This window comes from Vanessa atalanta, chromosome 13, assembly GCF_905147765.1.
Source record: "Vanessa atalanta chromosome 13, ilVanAtal1.2, whole genome shotgun sequence".
Taxonomy (NCBI): Eukaryota; Metazoa; Arthropoda; class Insecta; order Lepidoptera; family Nymphalidae; genus Vanessa; species Vanessa atalanta.
The window spans coordinates 338,302-359,376 of NC_061883.1; the positions used below are offsets into that span (position 1 = coordinate 338,302).

The window sequence follows — 21,075 nt, forward strand, 5'->3', positions numbered from 1 at the left end:
TTATACTGTGGTTGATTGTACAAGTGTGTTTTCTTGATCCTACGTCACCCACCGATAGACGCCCACATAAGAAAACCATGAACTATAACTGTGGTGATGGCCCTCCGCCGTCATATATATAATTAAATTTAGTTCAATTGAATACAAAACAATTCAAATAACGCTTGTCTTTGTAGATCTTTCTAGAAACATAATGTTTTAATTAAACTCCTTATAGGAAATAACATTTTTATTATAAAAGCTTATTTTATTCAATTTTATTTATATTTTTTGCCCGTTTGTAACATTAGTATTCTTTTCGCTAACCATGGGTTCCATTTCTTTCAAGTCTTCAACATCTTTATCGTCTTCTGGAGGATTATCCCATTCAGCCTTCTCAGCAGTACAAAGGATCACATACATTAGATTAGTAAAGAAGTATAGACCAGCTGATACGAAGAATACTTTTCGCCACAGGATTGCGTTAGTCTGAAAATAACGTTGATTAAAGCTAGAAAGTTTCTATCACCGAGTTTGTTCAGAGCTTCAATAAAAAAATAACTTTTTATAAAATAACCAAAAACATTTAACATGGAGTTGAAAACATCGGAGATTACTGTTTCTAGAATAAAATGTTAAATATTTTGACTATGTCACAGTTTCGAAAGCCTCTTACCACGTCTGTTAGGATAAAACCAGCCACAACGGGTGCTAGGGCACCGAATGAATTGGACACGAAGTTACTGATGCTCATCATAGTTCCAGAAAAATTACTTGATATATCGATATGATTGATCTAAAAAAAAAACTAATTAACCAACGCAAAATATCTTTTCATACCACAAACTTACTTTGCCCAAATCACTAACGCTAGGAATTTAACATTACGAACAATTTGTAAAGTTATTCGTTTAAAGATTCAAAAACAGTATTAATTATATTTCACGCTTTTCCAAGTTTCGTTAATTTCTATTGATTCATTCGAAAACCAAATTGCATATAATAATAAGCCTGAAATCTTGCACGTTTATTAGTATAGAAATTTGCAGACTATGTAGCTCAATTTATTTATTTTTAACTTACTTGGAAACCGACGTGACATGAAATTTTAAAAGCACAGATAACTATTAATATAATTTCCACCACGTAAATGTTCTTAGGAGCATATGCCAAAGCAATAAGTCCTATCGCAGCCGGAATGCTTCCTGAAATAATAAACATATAAAGTTGAACAAAAATTACAGATCTTTTAGCTGCTGAATTAAAAAATATAAAAGTATGTTTATAGAAATTTTTAAAGTTAATTACCTAATGTATTGGCTAATTTTCTAGTGTTCCTAACGCTAAGAATCTTCTTCACAATGAGCATGTCAGTAAACCAACTGAAGAAGAAATTTGAAAACCACATCACGAGGAATGGAAGAGCTGTCAAGACACCATTCTGGAAATAATATTTATTTTGAAATCCCGAAATATAATATATTCATAGCATTTAGAATGATTATATTCATAGCATTTACTATCATTTATATCGCCCTGAGTTAATTTGCTTGATAATTCCCTCTTTACTCTTACGTCCACCACGGGCTGAGGCTTTATTCTATTCTACCTATATGTAATGAATATGTACTACAATATAGTTTATTTACCCTTAAGGCTTAGAAAATCAAGCTAGAATGACCTACAAATAAATTCGTTGAAATGATTTGGCTATATAAATATACCGACCCTGAAAAAAAATGGTATGGCTTCTCGAAATGGTAACGAATTATCTATTCAATAAAAAAAATTGACTACATTTCGTATTATTTATTTGCCAACTGATTATACGAACTCATATACAAAAATTTACTCATTCTGTAAATTAAAAAATATCAACGATATTGCGTTAATGACATGACTTGACTGTTACCGGTGGATATGATAATAATATATTATTTTTTACTTACAGCTTTTATGTTTACTCCCATAACTTTATCCATATAGGCTGGAACTTCGGAATACAGTGTAAGTTGACCCCAGGTTTGACCCACGTGTGCAATTACTATCGCATACAATCCTCGAGATCGAAGAATAGAACCCCACGGTACTTTAAGTTTCTAAAATAATAAATTATCATTAAAGACTATTATCTACTGCTCGTAAATAATTTTGTGTTTAATTAATCACCATTGGTACCTTAAGAAATATTATTTTACTATTTCTTAAAACATCTATGCGCTACAAAACTTGGAACCAAGATTTTAAGTCACCTGTTCCTTCTAATAGAAATACACTAATCCTGAGTATCGTTGTTGATCCTTACACAAAGTTCTCTAAGTCAAATCAATGTCACAATCGTCACCTTAAGCTTTACTAAGTGTTGTTATCTCAACCGTGCCGATCAATCTCATTCGTGTCTTCTTCATCCTACGTAACATTGACGAAATAATATATATAGTCGACACAACTAAAAACCATTGAACTAAGAATTTTGATGAAGATTGGAATGATGGAAATGCTAATTAATTGCAAAAAATGCAATCCATTTCTATAAAACATGCATTCAAATAATTCTATAATAGAACTTTGTATTAAGATTTTAAATTTCACCTCAATTTTTTAGTTTAAATTTAATTTGTTTTTCTATAATTGTTACTTATTGAAGTAGTTACTGATCAAGCACTCCAACCTTTTTATTCATTCCAGTATGCCCTATGCTCTCTTCAATATATTTCCGTTCAGCCATAGATATTTTAGGGTGTTCCGCAGGGCTGTTAGCGCCTAGGGCCCAGATTACACCACCAAATATTCCTGAGAGGATTCCATAGAACCGAAAGATTCCTGGCCAGCCCAATGGCGATGAAGCAATGAAGCCTGTTATCGGTAGTCCTAATACAGTACCGAGAGCCTGACCTGAAGTAAAAAAATTAACAAAATAATAATTTTAAAGTCAAGGCACAATAGTGATGTCAATATTAAAGCATCTCACTAGAGTCACGAAACCTACTACCGGTTCAAAAAGTATCTAGTAAGTAGACTTCAGAGAATATACCCATACCTTTTGAATTGCTACAATTATTATTTTACAAATTTTTATCTTACAAAATAGTTAAGATATTTTACCTCCATACGCTAATCCAGCTAGTCGCCCTCTTTCTTCTAATGTAGTCCATTTTCCGAACATCGTATGCATTCCTGGTATAACACAAGCTTGACTCAAGCCTTGAATTATTCTGAATATTGATGTCAATATCCATCCGCCCTACAATTAAAAATATTTATATTTCTATCTTTACCAGCAATTACTAAATTGTCGCAACATTTTGGATAATTAACAAAATTTTGTCACTTAGCCCATCGCCAACAAGTATCAAGTGTTAACCTCTAATTTTTGGCTTTACTCTGCTAATTATTGTCTAAGTTATTCAATACAAAGTTTCACCCTTTGTCTTTTGAACCGAGGCCTGGGTCTGACCCTACAACTTGAGAGAAGTGTTAGTAGAATTCTAATAAGGCAGATCCCACATAAAATACATTATATATTATATACATAAATTGTATGTATGTAAATTACAAAGAACACAGTAACCAATTAGTAAAAAATAATAATAAGAAAAGTATAGAAAGAAGGATTATGGTTTAATTTATTTATTAGGGTACAGATAAAAAACCCAAAAAATCCTTTTAAAAAAAAAAACATAAAACGTAATACTTAAGATAATTATAAAAGTCCATTTAAAACCAAACAAACTGCCTCCCTTGAAGTACTTAGCTAAAATAATGGACTATAAATTTTATACTAATTTTTTCAAGCAATACTTACGTAAAATGAAGCCCAAGGTAAACAGAAAGACATTACACAGTTAATTAAGAGAGCGCCAGTAAGTAAATATCTAGCTCCAAAAAAATGAGCTAACTGTCCAGCAGGAATTTGGAGCAGCATGTAACCCAAAAAGAAGGAAGATAGTATGTAGTCCTGTGTCTTTTTACTCCAATCAAATTTAGGATACTGAAACAAACCCATTCTTAAAATAAATTAGAATTTCAAAAGACGCACAGTGATAATATTGTAGATATAACTTGATGCTAAAATAATGATCTAATATCAGAAGCGCATTATAAATGTTTTTCTGACAAGGTTGAATATCTAACTGTAAAATTATTAAAAAAAAATGTATGTAATTTGTATTTACAAAGTGATCATTTAAACATGATTAGATAACTTTTCTTTGCAAATTATAATAATACTTACAGGCGGTATCAAGAGAAGTGAATGAAGAAATCCACCAGCTTTAACTTCTTCCATTGAAGGATAATTTTTATCTAGAGGACTTAAGCTACTTTCATTCCTATTCATTTCTAATAACGAATGATTTGTTGCAAGTGACTCTGTATTTATATTTGGATTCACCATGGCCACCAGAGCCACGCCCATACACGCTCTCATACTGTATGCAGTTGTTAAACAGAAGAATAAAATTAAACATTGTTGATGCCTGTAACCCCATCCTGAAACTAAAGTAAAAACGTAAATAAAAGTAAAGTACAAAAGGAATCTGTAATTAAGAATGACCTTCCCTACGAAGAAAAACATTTTGGAACTTATTTTACTAGCTATGATAATACTGATGGTACCATGCATTGGTATAATATCCGACGATACGTGCAAGTTTCATTGTAATTTACAAATGGCATCACATAATTCAGTAAAAATAAAAATAGTAAGCATCTTATAGTAGAAGTAACAAAATAGTTATTTGATTGCTCTAACCATATCAGGAAAGCAATATATATAAATAATTTTGTTAAAATGTAGTAATTTATTCGGTAAATAGACATTTCAATACAACCAATATAAATATTTTTTAACTCAACAAGCCACGGAATCAATTTCAGTTTTAAAGTACACCAGTACAACAAAACTTCTTACAATACATACGATACAAAGGTAAATTTATCGTAAAATGAAATTATATTGATTTTAAGGCGGTTGCAAAGAGAAAGTTTTCACGATCCATATTTAAATACATTTGTATTAAATGCTTTTGTGACATAAGTAGTTACGTAAACATCAGTTTGAAATAAAATCGCTATCAAAATGATAACAAGTACCATTTAAAATTATGTAATAATGCACGAATCGCAGGTCTTTAAAGCAAAACGACGAGATAGCAATTATTTATCAATATAAAATGACGATTCATGCCATGACAACTGAGAAATCTTTAAAATTAATCCCTTTAAAGATATATAAACACCAATTATACCTAGCTTACCTCCAGTAACTCAAAGGCTGGTTACGGGTAACTAATGTAAGTTTAATTTAAACTGTCATTGATGGTATATGACGTCATCAACTGATATTACCCAATAATAATTCAAAATTTTAAAAGTTAATTGACTTTGAAAAACGTTTCGGAAACTAGCGGCAGCAATTTAACATTCAAACACTTTCAAATTTTAAATCACATCAAACGTTTAAATACCTTTGAAGTCACTGTCACCGTCAACAACTTTAATTTGTAAACTTGTTTCATTATCCTTAACTTTCATTATTTCGTTAACAGTATTTTCGTAGTATTAGTCGAATTTTCTTTAGCAATTACATTTGAGAAATTAATTATGAGTATCATTACTTATTTCCTTGTCTACTGGTACTGCAGCATCCTTTTAATACGTAGCACTGTTATCATAAATAAATACTTTACTATCATTTATCGTATTTTTTGTTGACATAACTGTATCAATAGGTGGTTTGTTTAGTATTTAAAAACCTAAAGTATTTTAGGTGGTGGTTTATTGACTGACTGTTTCTCTTTGTTTCATAAAATAGGTAAAGATGAACTCATTAACAAATGAATGTTAGCCTTCATTATATTATTTATTTTATTAAGTAACTAGCTCTGTTTCGTGGTTTCAGTCATTTTGATGAAAACATGTTTTTATACGAGGTAGCATAATTGCGCTGTAAGGAATATTACATAATAACCATCATATGTAATGTGCCACCAAACTTGGGGACTGAGATGTTATGTCACTTATCCGTGGAGTTACATTCACTTAATTGCCCTTCAAAAGAAAACACAAAAGTACTATTACTTAGTTTGGGGCAGTGGGTAATATCTACTCAATCAGACTTGCTCAAAGTCTTGGTGCTAGACCAAGTAAACGTACTTACCAAGTAACTATGGCCAAGTCCATCAAGCAGATACCATCCGCTCATAATATCAAGGTTTTATCAACGATCGAGAGAGAACGTGTCTTAGTCAATTTGAAGGATTTATGAATTATTATCTTTTTCTTTTAAACCAAGCTGCAAGCAATTCTGAGCTGAATGAATGATTTATTTTTAAATAGTCAAAATTAATATTTATTAGATCATAATTATTATTAATTTATTTAATTTATTTGCAGTTTTGGAAACAGAGGTAGCTGGCCTTTTTATTTCCGTTATTAAACAAGGCAAGATTGGTAGCGTGATACAGGAGTGAGGTTCTTCATGAACAGCGATAAACCCCTCTTGAAAATCTGAGATCCGTTTGTCTCTCTTCTCTCTCCTGAGCCACGTTAACTTGGATATTTAAGATGTGGCTCGAATCATCTCGCCAGATGATTTGATGAGAAACAGCTATGAGAGCAAGTAGGCTTAGATTGGACAAATAAATAAAACTGGTTCAGGAAAATAAAGGCTATTAAATTTTCCATTGTGTTGGGTTGTTTTCTTTGTTTCCACAGATATTTTTTTCTTACTTTACAACAGATAGTCTTTTTTTAATTAGCCTAAAATGTACATCAAAACCTCTGTGATGGTTGTACTTCACCAATTATTTTACGATAACGCATCCGTGGTCACTCCCGAGCAGTGCTCCAAACGCATCCCGCAGAAATCGGGGCACGGATAATATTTGCCTCTGTCCCGTTACCTGAGATTCTCCTCACTCATGGAAGGAGAAAGACTCGAGCCTACCTCATATTGAGTTAACCTTGTAATTCCATGTTTATATACGTGATAGTAAATTAATTTTATTAAGCTTAAAATAACCACTAACTGATGATAATGTTCTATTTAATGTATGACTGAATTATATAATTATTAAATAACGCAGCCTACATGTGTCGGAAAGAGTTAACAATGTCAGAAACGATTAGTTATTCATAACATAGTGTTTGTTGTTATTCCGGTTATAACCAGTTTATAAAACGCAATTTATAACTCGGTGCGTTATGAGCAAATTCAATTATATAAATAAAGTAAAAAAAAATAATTAAAGCAAGAAATACACAAACTGATTGATTGTTAAGATAAAAATCTACCACTAAGGAAAGAACCACCTGACCAAGACCTGAGGCGAACCGGTGAAAGAAACTCAGCGACTTTTTTTTCATTTTTCTAGTTGAATCGGCTTGGGGGCGAATGTTTGATTCCCATGGTGTGCTATCAGGAGTCATTGATATTATAATATGCTTTATTATTTAATACATTCCTTAAAGATCCTTTTTATTTTGCGTTTAAATGACTTGTTAGTTTTTCTGGGATTCAGTTTTGTTGTATTACCGGATATTACCGGACAATCTGTCAGCTTTCAATTATTATTTTTTATCCGTTCGTTATATACCCGAGGTTCCAGGAGGGGTTTAGAGAAATAATAAATTATATATTTCCTGATGTACAATAACGATTTCTTCTACAATTTTTTTTTAAGCGTACCACAACACAGAGAATGCAAGAATAACTATAAAATAAAATAAAAAACACAAGTAATACTTTCTTAAGTCTAAGATATAAACTACATACATACATAAAGACGAGCTATACACGCAGCTGTGCCCGAGACATTATTAAAGTTAAAACAATAAACAAATATGTATTTAATATTTACAATGTATTTACAATAGTTCTAAATTATAACGTAAATACCAAATCTATTATAAATATACATCAAATCATCATTCTAATGTATATTAAATACAACACACTACATCTTATAAAAGTATACTAGTGGAACACATCGCGGCTTCATCACTAAACCAGCCTGTCCAGCTAATTTAGGTCGAAGGTAAGTTAGTAACTAATTAAAAAATAATTTATGAATTGTCACTTTCTTTATTTTGTTCTGATTCTGGCTGTATGGCTTCGTATTCTGAAAGGTAAGAAGTATCATTATGCGATCTTAACATAAAATATATAAGAAATGTTACATAGACATTACATTAACAGCCTGTAAATTTCTCACTGCTGGGCTAAGGCCTTCTCTCCCTTTGAGGAGAAGGTTTGGAGCATATTTCACCACGCTGCTCCAATGCGGGTTGGCGGAATAAACATGTGGCGGAATTTCGTTGAAATTAGACACATCACGTTTCCTCACGATGTTTTCCTTCACCGCCGAGCACGAGATGAATTATAAACACAAATTAAGCACATGAAAATTTAGTGGTGCTTGCCTGGGTTTGAACTCGTAATCATCGGTTAAGATGCACGTGTTCTAACCACTGGAACATCTCGGCTCGGTTAAATAGACACCGCTCATTAAATGTTTAAAAATGATGTGATCCTGATTATGTGTCTTTTCTATTCATCTTAGTATGTAAACAAAATGAAAGTATTATTTGAGGAAGCCCTTCCATAATACCATGCAATATTTAGTCCAAATCATTATCATTATCATTAAAAACTGCTTAAAATCAATCTAATACTGTATATTTGTATATGTTGTTGTCAGTATTTAAAGATGAATATATGTGTTAATTCTCATTAAATATCTTTTATTATAATTAGTATTATAACGCATACTAATTATTATAAAAGGAGGTTATGCTCAAAACGGGCCTGGACTAGACCGTATTCTTACGTCACACCTAGAATGCCAGTATACAAATAAAATATACACCGATTCAGTTTTCTATCGATAAACTAATAATATTGCTGTACTCCGGGCGAGTGAGTCAGTGTAATCACAGACACAAAAACAAGAAGTATTGTACATCATAGTGATGATGACGACGACCTCCGTGGTCGAGTAGTGTGTACGGTTTTCATGGTCACGCTACTCTGAGTCCCCGGGTTCGATTCCCCACCGAGTCGATGTAGAAAAAGTTCATTAATTTTCTATGTTGTCTTGGGTCCACTTGTGTGATTTTCCATAACACAAGTGCTTTAGCTACTTACATTGGGATCAGAGTAATCTATGTGATATTGTCCAATATTTATTAATTTATGATGTCATCCTGACTGATTGACGGCTAAGATCAAGCGGGTCTAACCAATTACGCAAAACAAATTATGGTGTGCTTAAACACAGGTGTAATCTCTATAACCTCACTCTCATAACCCGATGGGAAGGCAAATTCCAACAGACTTCCTACAACCAGACTACAGGCTGTTACTAATTACATGTTACATTTTTCGACAAAAAAAAAATCTGATAACTTTTATGATCTCGAGACGGGGTTGAACCCAGGACTTCGAAACCTGCGGCCTTATATCTAGTCACTAGACCAACGAGATAGTCTTAGCCAGCGATTCGTGATATTGTAAGAAGTGTTTTGTACTTGTTGCAGTGTCTAAGATTAAAAGTTACAATAAGGTTTCTCATTTGCTAGCCTCTCTGCTTAAAATAAACTATCGTATCATGACAATCTTAGTTAAATCAAGTTAAACAAAAATGACGCCAATTAATATGTAGCTTATCACTCACACGATTTAGTCATATATGTTAACAAAGCGTGATGCATATAATATAAATACATAAATATCACGCGTTTATTACGACAGTAGATATTAACCAACGGTAAGTAAAATTGTGCTGTTTATCCGACTGCCCAAAAAGGGGAAATATTTTGTTAACTTATAGGTCACGTTTGTTTCGTAATATGTCCGAATACAAGAAGTAAATTGTATTGTCTAGTCGTAGACAATTTCCGCGTCTTTTAAACGAAAACATTTGACATTTTGCACTCAATATATTTTGTACTAATCAGTGGATTCTGATTTTTAGTCTGAACGAGACGTATAAAATATTTAAACAAAAAAATTAAAGGCATTGTATTGTATGCCAAATGAAAGTTTCGATATGAGAAATACAGACATTTATACACGATATAATATTTTAATCTGCATAGCTTCAAATATTTTAACGAGAAAATACGAAAATCGGCAATCCCCGATTCATCTCGGAATCCACTGATATTAAATTCGTACGGAGAATGGGAAATATAAACTGAAAATGCGTAGAAAACATATTTAGTAAATAGCAAGTAAGGAAACTTCTTGGTTACCTTTGAATCGGAAATACTTAAAGCCTAAAAAATTCAAATTATGAACTCAAGGTGTACGTGTTCAAGCCCGGGAAGGCTCGAGTGAATTTTATGTTTATTATATATAGATTATTATCAACAAGACATATCAATTAAATTGCCTTGAAGTCAGATAGATTATATTCTTTCAAACACACATAGACAGAAACATGCAAGCACACGCGCTCGTTCGATTAAAATTCATTTTTCTCGAAATGCAAAAAAAAAAATTGTTGTTATGATTACTTTACATATAGCCTACCTCAGTACTTGTAGTGTATATAGGATAATGCATATATTGAAACGTTGATAAGTGCCCATGGTGTGACTTTGACGTGTGACATACTTCCCTTCTCACATAGGCTGCGGCAACGTTTGTATCGTTATTGCGCCGCGCTTAAAAGTTAGCTAGTGTAACGAACTGTCATCCTTCTCCTATCCTTCAAATAATATCGCCCATTTATTGGCTTGTGTTCTTCAAGCGTGCGAAGACCAAAGGAGCGCTCTCAAGAAGAAAGTGTCTTCGAATGTAAGAGCCCAGATTACGAGGTAACCTTAATACAGTCCATTTATTTCTCGCGCATACAGTATTCATAATCTACTTTTAATATTTTAATTATGCTATACCTTCTAAGAGCCGAGATGGCCCAGTGGTTAGAACGCGTGCATCTTAACCGATGATTTCGGGTTCAAACCCAGGCAGGCACCACTGAATTTTCATGTGCTTAATTTGTGTTTACAATTCATCTCGTGCTCGGCGGTGAAGGCAAACATTGTAAGGAAACCTGCATGTGTCTAATTTCAAGGAAATTCTGCCACATGTGTATTCCGCCAACCCGCATTGGAGCAGCGTGGTGGAATATGCTCCAAACCTTCTCCTCAAAGGGAGAGGAGGCCTAAGCCCAGCAGTGGGAAAATTAACAGGCTGCTAATGCTAATGTAAAATAATATTCTTCTAATGTTTAGTGATAACGATTTTAACTAACTAACTAACCTGATTTATTGTCCGTTGTATTACCGTTACTATCATTCCAAGGTTGGACTTCAGCAGACATAAATATGATGAAGATGATATTAGCGGTGAGCGTGAGGCCAGCCATCAGGAACATTGTGATCCGCCATTGATACTGATTAGTCTGTGGAGACAAGAGCATAGTATTCAAACTATACGTTTTTTTCAGTCGAATCACATGTTTATCGAAGTTTCGGACTCAGTTCCAAGTTTACACCTCGAAAGAAGAGTATGCCATTGCTCAGCAATGTAGGTACAAGATGTTACTTTACTTTTAAATAATTTAATAAGCAACATTGTAGTGAGCTTTGCTCTTTTATGTTCGCAACAAAAAAAAGGAAATCAAATTTAAGTGAATCTCTATGTTTTATTTACAACAAAAAAAATTAAGGTATATCTTTTGACATGGTTGAATTAAGGTGAATAAGACTTTTTTTGTATTTATCCTCATTTCGCATAAACGTTAATTAAGACAGTGAGCGGTAATAATCTGGAAGATTACTTATTACTGATAGTAATACGCAATTTTACTCTATACCACCTCAGACAAAATACGAGTAGGATAGAGACCAGACGCAAGATCTACCTTACATGTTTTCAAAAGCAACAGGCGATAAGGCAAGGGATACATTATTGACAGAAGCTCAGCTACTTCTAACGTCCTAACCCGGGTTTTGATTCAAAATCTTATAAGCTAATCAATTGGTTTTCTTATCTAATATATAAAACATGATTAAATCAAAGAGTTTAATGTTAAGCTGTATAAAGTAGTAATATCACCAAACATATTTTTCAGAAAATACAGCATAGGTATTATACTTACTATAAGTAATATTAAACTATAAACAGAACACTCTTTGTGGGAATATTTCAGGCTCACAGTGACCGGATAAGTTTAAATAATCATAAATATTTTTCGTTTCGCGCTCCGAGAAATGCCCGAGGCCCGAGGTGCAAAAATGTGCAAGGCTATGAATTTCATAACTGCATTGAACTTCTGTCGTTGAATATGTTGTGAAGTTTTTAATGCACTTCTATATTACAGCCCGGTTTTATTAAAAAAATATATATTATAAAACTGTATTCTATTTTTAAATTTGTTTTAGGAGACGAGGATATGGGTCACTTAATGGCTCATTTTAGTTACGCATCATCAATCAATATATATGAAACTCTTCCGTTACTGAGTGATTGAGTGACTAACAGACAACGCACAGCCTAAACCACTGGAGCTAGAGACTTGAAATTTGGCACACGCATACCTTGAGGTATCCTAGAGGTGCACTGAGAAGGGATATTTCAAAATTCCCACGGGATAGGGAATAAATGGGATTTATATTTTCGAATTAAAGTAGCTCTATCTCCGTAAATATAATTATTAGGAGAGCAAAGCCGCGGGTAACAGCTAGTACCATACAATAGAACTGGATATATCAGAACGATGAAATAATTTTTGAATTTTATCAGTCTGTACTAATGAAAGCATTTTTGAAACGTCACGTGTCAGTGTTGATTTAAATATAAATAGACCACCGATTCGGAAAGTAGATTCTACATACAGAAAGCGACAAGAAACTCTCTAGTTAATCTTTTCCACCAGTCCAATTACAGAGTATGTCAACAAAGTACAATTAAATTTACACACATCCTGCCTAGAAATCAACAAATACTAAGTCCACGCGTTTTTATCATCAATTTAATTTTGTATTTAGTAATATGCCTTATTTATATATTTTTTTAATGAGCTTAAATTGGAAATTGAGTTTTATTATAGGAACGATTACCGTGCCACGAATAACAGGGAATTTTAATGAATAGCATTAAAATCCGTAAAACCAGAATTTCAATACACACAATATGACTGGCGGTAAAATAATGGGTGGTACACTGTGTTTGATAGTATGTTACTTCTTATTGTAATCTGTACAAATTTCTCTATTACAGACTCCAGACTACTGGCTCACAATTTTTCGACAGAAAAACCCAATAGCTTTTTATCAGCCCGACCTGGGCATCGACCTCGGGATCTGCGGCCTTATATCCACAAGGCAGTCAATTATTGTCATATGTCTGTGCATATAGACTAATAATGACCTATTTTATAGCCTGCATCCTAAAATATTTATAATATATTTGAGCATGAGTTACACGTACAACATCAGTCACGATATTGGAAACGATGACGGGTAGAGCGAGCACGACTACGTTGGTTACTGTATTCCCGCACGCCATCAGAGCTCCGCTGAAGTTTGGTGATAGATCCATATAATTTATCTGAAAAAAAAAAAATACTGATTCAAAACAATTATTCTTTACTAGCTTAAGGCCGGGGTTTCACTCGTAAGGGAGGCAGTCGTTAGGTAGCATATGTGCTAAGTCAGATAAGTCAGCTCTGTCTAATCCAAATTTCTTTTAAATTAATCCAGCCAGTGTGTTGATATTAAATATTCAAATATACAATATTTTAAGCACATTGGAATCGTCACGTGTACAAGATTAAATTGAATGTAAATCCGATGGTTTGGAGTGTAGATTCTAGTGGGGAGACACGCAAGGAATCAAATTAAATTCATAGTCAAATATGTACACTTCATTTACATATGCTATGGAATTCAAGTAAATAATCGGATTTCCACATTTTTATGATACATATATTCTTGATATATAAAAAATTAAAATTACAACATTTAAAGTAAAGATTTATTACGAAGCAAATTTTGAAAAAAATCGTTAATACACACAAAATTTCCATTAAAAAAAGGACGTTTTTTTCCAAATCTATACTTTTAATATTTAATAATTTAATTACTATATTCATTATATGAATTTTTATAACATAGTATTATCAAAGTTTTAACTTACCATCCAGCCTGTGTGCATCGCGGTATGACACATCACAAATAATACAAAACAGATGACAGCGAGGAACGTGTCCCTCGTGTAAGCCACTAACATCAGGCATATTGAGGGCACCACACATGCTGGAAAATTAAACATCAATATATACTATATCCCAACAGGCTCTTCAAAACAACTATGAATAATTTAACACGAACATGTTAAATATAAAACTTCCAATGTAGATTATACCTAGAAGAACCGACAAGAAAAATAAGTTACTTTTCAGAAAGCATTTTGTATATCTCAAAATTCAATTCAAATTTCCTTATTTAATATTACCATTACCAATTAATAGACGATCACCGATTGTAAAATGAAAAGACTGAGACCTAAAAAGATCCGACAAAAAAAAACCCACGGGTAAGTTTTGGTTTTTTAGAAATATTATATATAGGCTAGCTGTTATCGAGATTTTATAATATATCAAGCAAATTGAAAACAAACAAACTCTTTAGATTTATAATAGCTTTTCGAAATCTCTTATTGTTTTGGAAGCATTCATTCGGATAATGCTCAGGTAGACGACTACCTCTACTATACTTGGTGGTAGCCTTGTGCAAGCCCGCCTGGGTAGGTACTACTCATCAGATATTCTACCGCCAAATTACAGTATTCTGTATTGTTGTGTTCCGGCTAGAAGGGTGAGTGAGCCAGTGTAATCACAAGGGACATAACATCTTAGTTCTCAAGGTTGGTGGCGCATAGGTGATGTAAGGAATGGTTAATTTTTTTTACAGCACCTTTGTCTATGGGCAGTGGAGGTGGTTACCATCAGGTTGCCCATATGCTCGTCCGCCAACCAATGCCATAAAAAAAACTATAACGTTATATACAAAACGAACTATGCAGCCTTTTTATTGTAAAGAGAATTGATTAACTTCATAAAGTTATAATAGCTTGGATTGATACAATCAATGTGCCTGAATTTCATTTTATTTGGTCATTATTTTACATTAAAATGTTCCATACACTGAGTTTGGAAACTATAATATTTGGATTTGAAAGTTTAATATCAATTTGATAAAAACAAACGAAATACACCTCCTAACAATAGTAGAACTTAGGTGTACTTCTACTTCAACGAACGATCCAAAAAGAATACTAGAATCAATTCTCAAAGATATTCGTTGAAAGAAATGATCGAAATTACTTTATATTCAATGTTCTTATTTAAATAGATTTATTTTAGTACCCTAAGGGATTCTCTCCAATTTTCACTTATGTAAATCAATCTAGTTCTATTTTATCTAGTTGTAAATTATTGAGCTGAACAAATTGCGATTTATTCTTAAATTTCTTTTTGGAAGTTAGGTTATGGCCTCGAGTTGTCAAATTGATTTATTTCAACAACTGATTTCCAAACTCACCTATTGAATTAAAGAACCGTCTTGCATTTTTGATACTCATTATTTTTCTGTTCGTTAAAAAGTCGGACAGATAGCCAAAGGCGATCGACGAAAAGAACGAAGCGAAGTATGGTAAAGACGATAATAAGCCACTCTGTAACAAAATAAATAATATTATTAATAATAAATTTAAGAAAATATATTTAATTAAAATTACAGTGCTCAAAACTAGATTTAATCAACCCATGACATAGTTAACGCACTGAACTGAGATGCCTCAGTGATTAAAACAGGTGCAATTCGTGTTTATAATAATCTCGTGGTCGGCAGTGAGGGAAAACATCAGGATGCATGTCTCGGATGAAATCCTATCACATGAGTATCTATTGAAGCACCCGATCCTCAAAAGATCATTACTTATTTATGCACTCGTATAAACTATTTACAACTGAATGTTTTAAATGGATTTTTATACTTTTTGTTTGATATTTTCAATATTGACATAGTTACTTACGTTTCGAATGTTGAGTTTTAAAATCGCGAACACATATGTCGGTACTTGCATGAAGAAGAACACGAAGCAAACAGCATTGCCCATGTGTGCAATGATGGTGGCCCATACGGGTATAGACTTTGCAACGGACTTCCACGGAACTTTGGATTTCTGTTATAGACCATAGAAAAAAAAATAAAACAAAATAAATCTTAAAATGGTGATTTGTGATATACTTGAAATATATTTAAATTCCATAATTTTTTTTCACACCTTGGAATCCTTTAAAAAAGTGCCCGGGTGCTGGGCATTATGAGTAATTAAAATAAACGGATAAATATAAAGTCATTTAAAGGCAATCTATGTTATGTTAACTCTTTTTGAACTCACACCAAATATAAGATGTTACATTATCTAAAATTTTTCATTTGATGAATTTTTCGTAGATCATGCAATTTATATCCGGTCAGCAGGAAAACTTATTCCGTCCTGACTAGGAAGCCTTAATCCGGGCTTCAAATATTTAATAACTAGTAAAAGACTTACCGTTTCAACGCTATTACTTGTTGCTCCCATAATGTAATTTTTCTCAGCGTCTGATGTGGACTTATGATCGTTTGGAGTAGCGGCACCGAAAATGGTAATTAAAATAAATCCAATAAAACACGCTACTCCGGTAGCCCAGAATGTGGACGGCCATCCAAATCTACTAAATGCAAGGATACCAGCTGCCTGGAACGCTATGACAGTGCCGAACCCGGAAGCTAAAAACAAAGAATATTTATGATATTTTTTTTAAATATTCCACATCTTAAATATTCTCCGTTAATCCTTACAATGTATTTGAACAAATAATCAATTGTGCTTGAGCTATCTGAGTTTATGTAATGGTTATGGTTAATATTATGATACAGATTTAAGATGTGATGAAACTTTTCAGTTTAATTCTAGAAGACCGATCATGTAATGTATGATCGCTCGACTGATTTTGACCACAGAGTACATGCAAATGGAAGTCCAGCTAACTGTGCGGGACATATGAAAGTGCACTAGAGTCTGTACAAACACAAGTTAATTTTCTATTCATACAGTCTAATAATTCAAAAGGTCAGGTTTGACATGGCTGCAAAATGTTTTCAAGTGCAGGATAGCCTAACAATCTTTCAAGTGTAAATATTACCTACTTCAAAAATGAGAATTTTTTAAGAATTTTTTAGAACTTGTTATATTTTCGATCTCAAGATCTATTTCCGTTATATTTTATAAATCAGTAAAAAAACTATTTTTCCTTTCTTATCTCCTTTGATGAAAACCATCTTACGGCAAGTTAATTCAAGCAATGAATTCCCAAAACACTTTGCATAATGGATATTCACCTGTGTAGACATAGCTACAGAGACTTCCACGTTCGCTTACAGGTACCCAATTTGTTAATAAAGTAAGGATACCCGGGTACAAGCCGGATTGTGAAAGTCCTTGCATTGTACGGAGTATACACAATACCTTCCAACCACCCTGAAACAGATTTTATCTTCATTGAATAAAATAATTTGATAAAATAATTTTCTCACAAAAATGTTATAGTTAATTTCAAAATAGATTTTTTTTAAATTATATTATCGTTAAGACAATAAGTCATATTGTACGGTATATGTGCGTTAATATATCATGTCTGCTGTGTAATAGTTTAGTCATAAAAACAATCGGCTATCACTGTGTTATTAAAAGGGTAACAGAAAAAAATATACTTTTCATAATCAGACTAACATAGCCTTTTAAAATACACTAATTCAATAAAACAAATAACGGTTATCAATGATTATGATGTAAAAAAATGTAAAATTTTAAACCTACCCATGTGACAAGCCAGGGTGTAAAAAATGATACAACTCCATTTACAAACATAGCAATCTGAAGAAGGATTTTTCCGCCCCAACGCTGACATACAATACCAACAGGGAACATCATTATGCTGTATCCTAAGAAAAAGGACCCAAGTACCATTTCTTGAATTGATTTAGGCCAATCGTAAGTCTGAAAATTTTAATAGATTTTCATCGATTGATTAGAAAATACAACAATTATTATTGTCAGGATTCAACAATCTCATTTCAAGTATCTTATCAACCTTAATATTAATTAAAGCTATTAATGTATTAATTAAATTTTCTGAACTATATACGTTGTTGCATGACTTGCATACATCAGTAGCATTAGCAGCCTGTAAATTTCCCAATGCTGGGCTAAGGTCTTCCCTTCCTTTGAGGAAAAGGTTTGGAGCATATTCCAGAACGCTGCTCCAATGCGGGTTGGTGGAATACACATGTGGCAGATTATCGTTGAAATTAGACACATGCAGGTTTCCTCACGATGTTTTCCTTCACCGCCGAGCGCGAGATGAATTATAAACACAAATTAAGCACATGAAAATTCAGTGGTTAAGATGCACGCGTTCTAACCACTGGGCCATCTCGGCTCTTACTCTACAATACATACATACTCATACTTCATCGATTGCAAATTAAATATGAATAAAATGTATCCGATTTTACTTTAATATTATACCTTAGTCTTCAAATAGACTTTTGAATGACAATTTGAATTAGTTCAATTGCCTAAGTTCAATTAAATATCTCACTAGTTCATTTAAACTAATACTTACTCTATAAACATTCCAATGATTAGCATCTGTCTTATCATCTGTTAATGTTATATTTTCTTTTAAATCATTAACTGTTGTTTTATTTACAATAGAACCTTCAGTTGTGGTTACTGTATCTATAATTGTACTGTTTGCAAAAATGTGTGCAGATTCCGATACAGCTATGGGCTTCTGAGCATCGTGGTCGACCATTGTCATTCCAACAATTGTAACTCCTAAATGGCCACGCGATATGTAGCCTAGGGCGAGACACATAAAGTAGAGAAGAGCTTGTGTGTGACGCACTCCATAACCATATTTGATAGGTTCTTTGTCATTGGAATCTAAAACAAAAAATATTATCAAGATAAAACAAGTATATTTATTTTAGTTATTATATTTATGTAGTTGTCGTTGTAATTGTTAAAGATTTCCACTCGTAAAGCATGGATGGGATTTTAATGAAAACACAACCTGCCATCTCTGGCTCAGAATATAAAGTTGAACCCTTTTCATCATCCGAATGTACTCATAACTAAAACATCAGTAACGCATGTGTGTTAATTAATTACTTGTGTTCTCGTTGAAGCCTTGTTAGTGACAAATTGGATCGCAAAATTTTTAAAAGTTTATTAAAAAATAAAAACAAGAATTATATATATGAAAAAAAAATCGCTTTAATAAACGATATTATATTTAAAAATACTAAGGAAAAAGTTATTTGGTACAAGATCTATTGCCTGTCTAACAATGTTCCTGTTATGTGATATAATACAATATATGCGTTTTACAAATATATTAAAATTAATGTCCGATTAGGAACGATGTTAACTTTTTTAACATTTTGCCATTTACACACTATACTACTTTTTAAAGTGATACTTACTGAATTTTTTTTCAATGTCCTCAATGGGTACTTTATCGTACTCCTTGTCCAACATTTTTGTTCAATTAAGATACGTCAAGCTATTTAATAAAATCACAACTGTACTGTGCTGTGTAATATTGCACAGTCTTCTATACATATGGAAGTTTACAGAAGCAAATTTAAATTTATTTTCTTGTTTACATTAAAATATTTATCTCTGAAAAGTATTTGCATCTAAAATAAAACAAACAGACATGCTACTCCATTAGTGCACTTTTTATCTACTAATTAGTAATTTGAAGTACATAATTATGTCACCTTTAATATGCTCGATAGATATGCATCTATTATTGGAGAAGAGAAAGATTATTGAAAATATAGAACAGTTAGGATTTTCTCAACGTTTGCTCAATGCATTTTTTCCATGACTGATTAAATGTCAATCAGTTTTACCAGTCCTTTGACCTTGGATATGACAAAAACCTGTCTATGTTCCAATATATCATGTAAAATTGTTTTGGGGAATACTCGGGTAAGATTGAACGAAATCCGTCAAAGTTGCTCTGACCTAAAGTAGGAGATATGAAAGTGTCCATGCAGACGCAGAAAGACCATTCTGTCTTACACTTACGAGTTCATTGACTGCAAGCGATCAAGTCTTCTCTCCGATTTCTAACAAAAAATAGCCATTGTAGGGTTAAAACAAATATCAAAGATATAGATTTAAGAGAGCACGGCAATTAGAAGTCAGTTTTATTCAAAGTTACATGTATCTGCAAGTAGACACTGAATATTTCAATGTTCTGGAGTCCTTCGAAAAATATTTGCCTTTGTCCGTCCTTCTCACACAACGGGCTAATATTATAAATTCAAAATGAACTCAAAATTTAATCATAGATAAGCCAGTAATCTGATATAATTAAATTTGACAAAAAGGTAGCCTGCCACCTGGATAGGGACATTAGGGAGAGGGATTCATGGGTAAAATTTTGAATAGGAAAGTCACAATTAAATATTCTCTGATATTAGTTTTACAATATTAAAAAATAAAAATAAAATTGTTACATCTACATCGTTGAGCTTTGGTACATTTACTATCATAGTTAAATACAGTTATCAGAACACAAACTAGAACTTGGGAGCTAGTCAAACGTTAATTTTGTTTTGGTATAGATTATTATTATTTAAACAATGATATGTAATAGACAAGCCATAGTGCTAAATTTCATTTTTTTGCAAGGCCATGCTATTCATGGTGGATATCATAAACTATGAAGCGATAATAGCTCAATGACTTAAGATACAAGAAAAAGGGGAAATTTTAGATCTTTTCATATTTATCAATAGATCTATGCCAATCAAAATCCAAATATATATTTATTTAAGTAGGCTCATAAAATAAATTTTGAGTCGTCATGTTATTATTTGGAATTAAATTGAAAGCTCCACAATATTCTATTAGGAAAAGTAGACAGCTAAATGTCCAATAAGTATACTTTTGTTGTCGCCATTTAAAATTATAATAAAAATGTATTCGATACGAAGTTGGCTAGCCTGTTT

The 21,075-nt window shown here is 32.5% G+C and overlaps 2 protein-coding genes across 2 annotated transcripts; both read right to left on the reverse strand.

The window, feature by feature from the left end:
• Positions 1–250: 250 nt before the first annotated feature.
• Positions 251–5,593, reverse strand: LOC125068218 (putative inorganic phosphate cotransporter). The gene is made up of 10 exons (XM_047677280.1): positions 5,448–5,593; positions 4,214–4,476; positions 3,785–3,970; positions 3,085–3,223; positions 2,651–2,874; positions 1,929–2,078; positions 1,288–1,420; positions 1,063–1,184; positions 656–775; positions 251–468 (listed from the first exon to the last, which is right to left on the reverse strand). Exons 1-10 carry the CDS (start codon positions 5,512–5,514, stop codon positions 262–264), a joined length of 1,611 nt encoding a protein of 536 aa, XP_047533236.1. The 5' UTR covers positions 5,515–5,593; the 3' UTR covers positions 251–261.
• A 2,375-nt stretch (positions 5,594–7,968) lies between these two features.
• On the reverse strand, positions 7,969–19,652 carry LOC125068386 (putative inorganic phosphate cotransporter). Its single transcript, XM_047677484.1, has 11 exons — positions 19,534–19,652; positions 18,669–18,991; positions 17,861–18,040; positions 17,383–17,521; positions 16,553–16,770; positions 16,028–16,177; positions 15,535–15,667; positions 14,129–14,247; positions 13,421–13,540; positions 11,249–11,390; positions 7,969–8,102 (listed from the first exon to the last, which is right to left on the reverse strand). Exons 1-11 carry the CDS (start codon positions 19,586–19,588, stop codon positions 8,047–8,049), a joined length of 1,635 nt encoding a protein of 544 aa, XP_047533440.1. The 5' UTR covers positions 19,589–19,652; the 3' UTR covers positions 7,969–8,046.
• Positions 19,653–21,075: the final 1,423 nt, after the last annotated feature.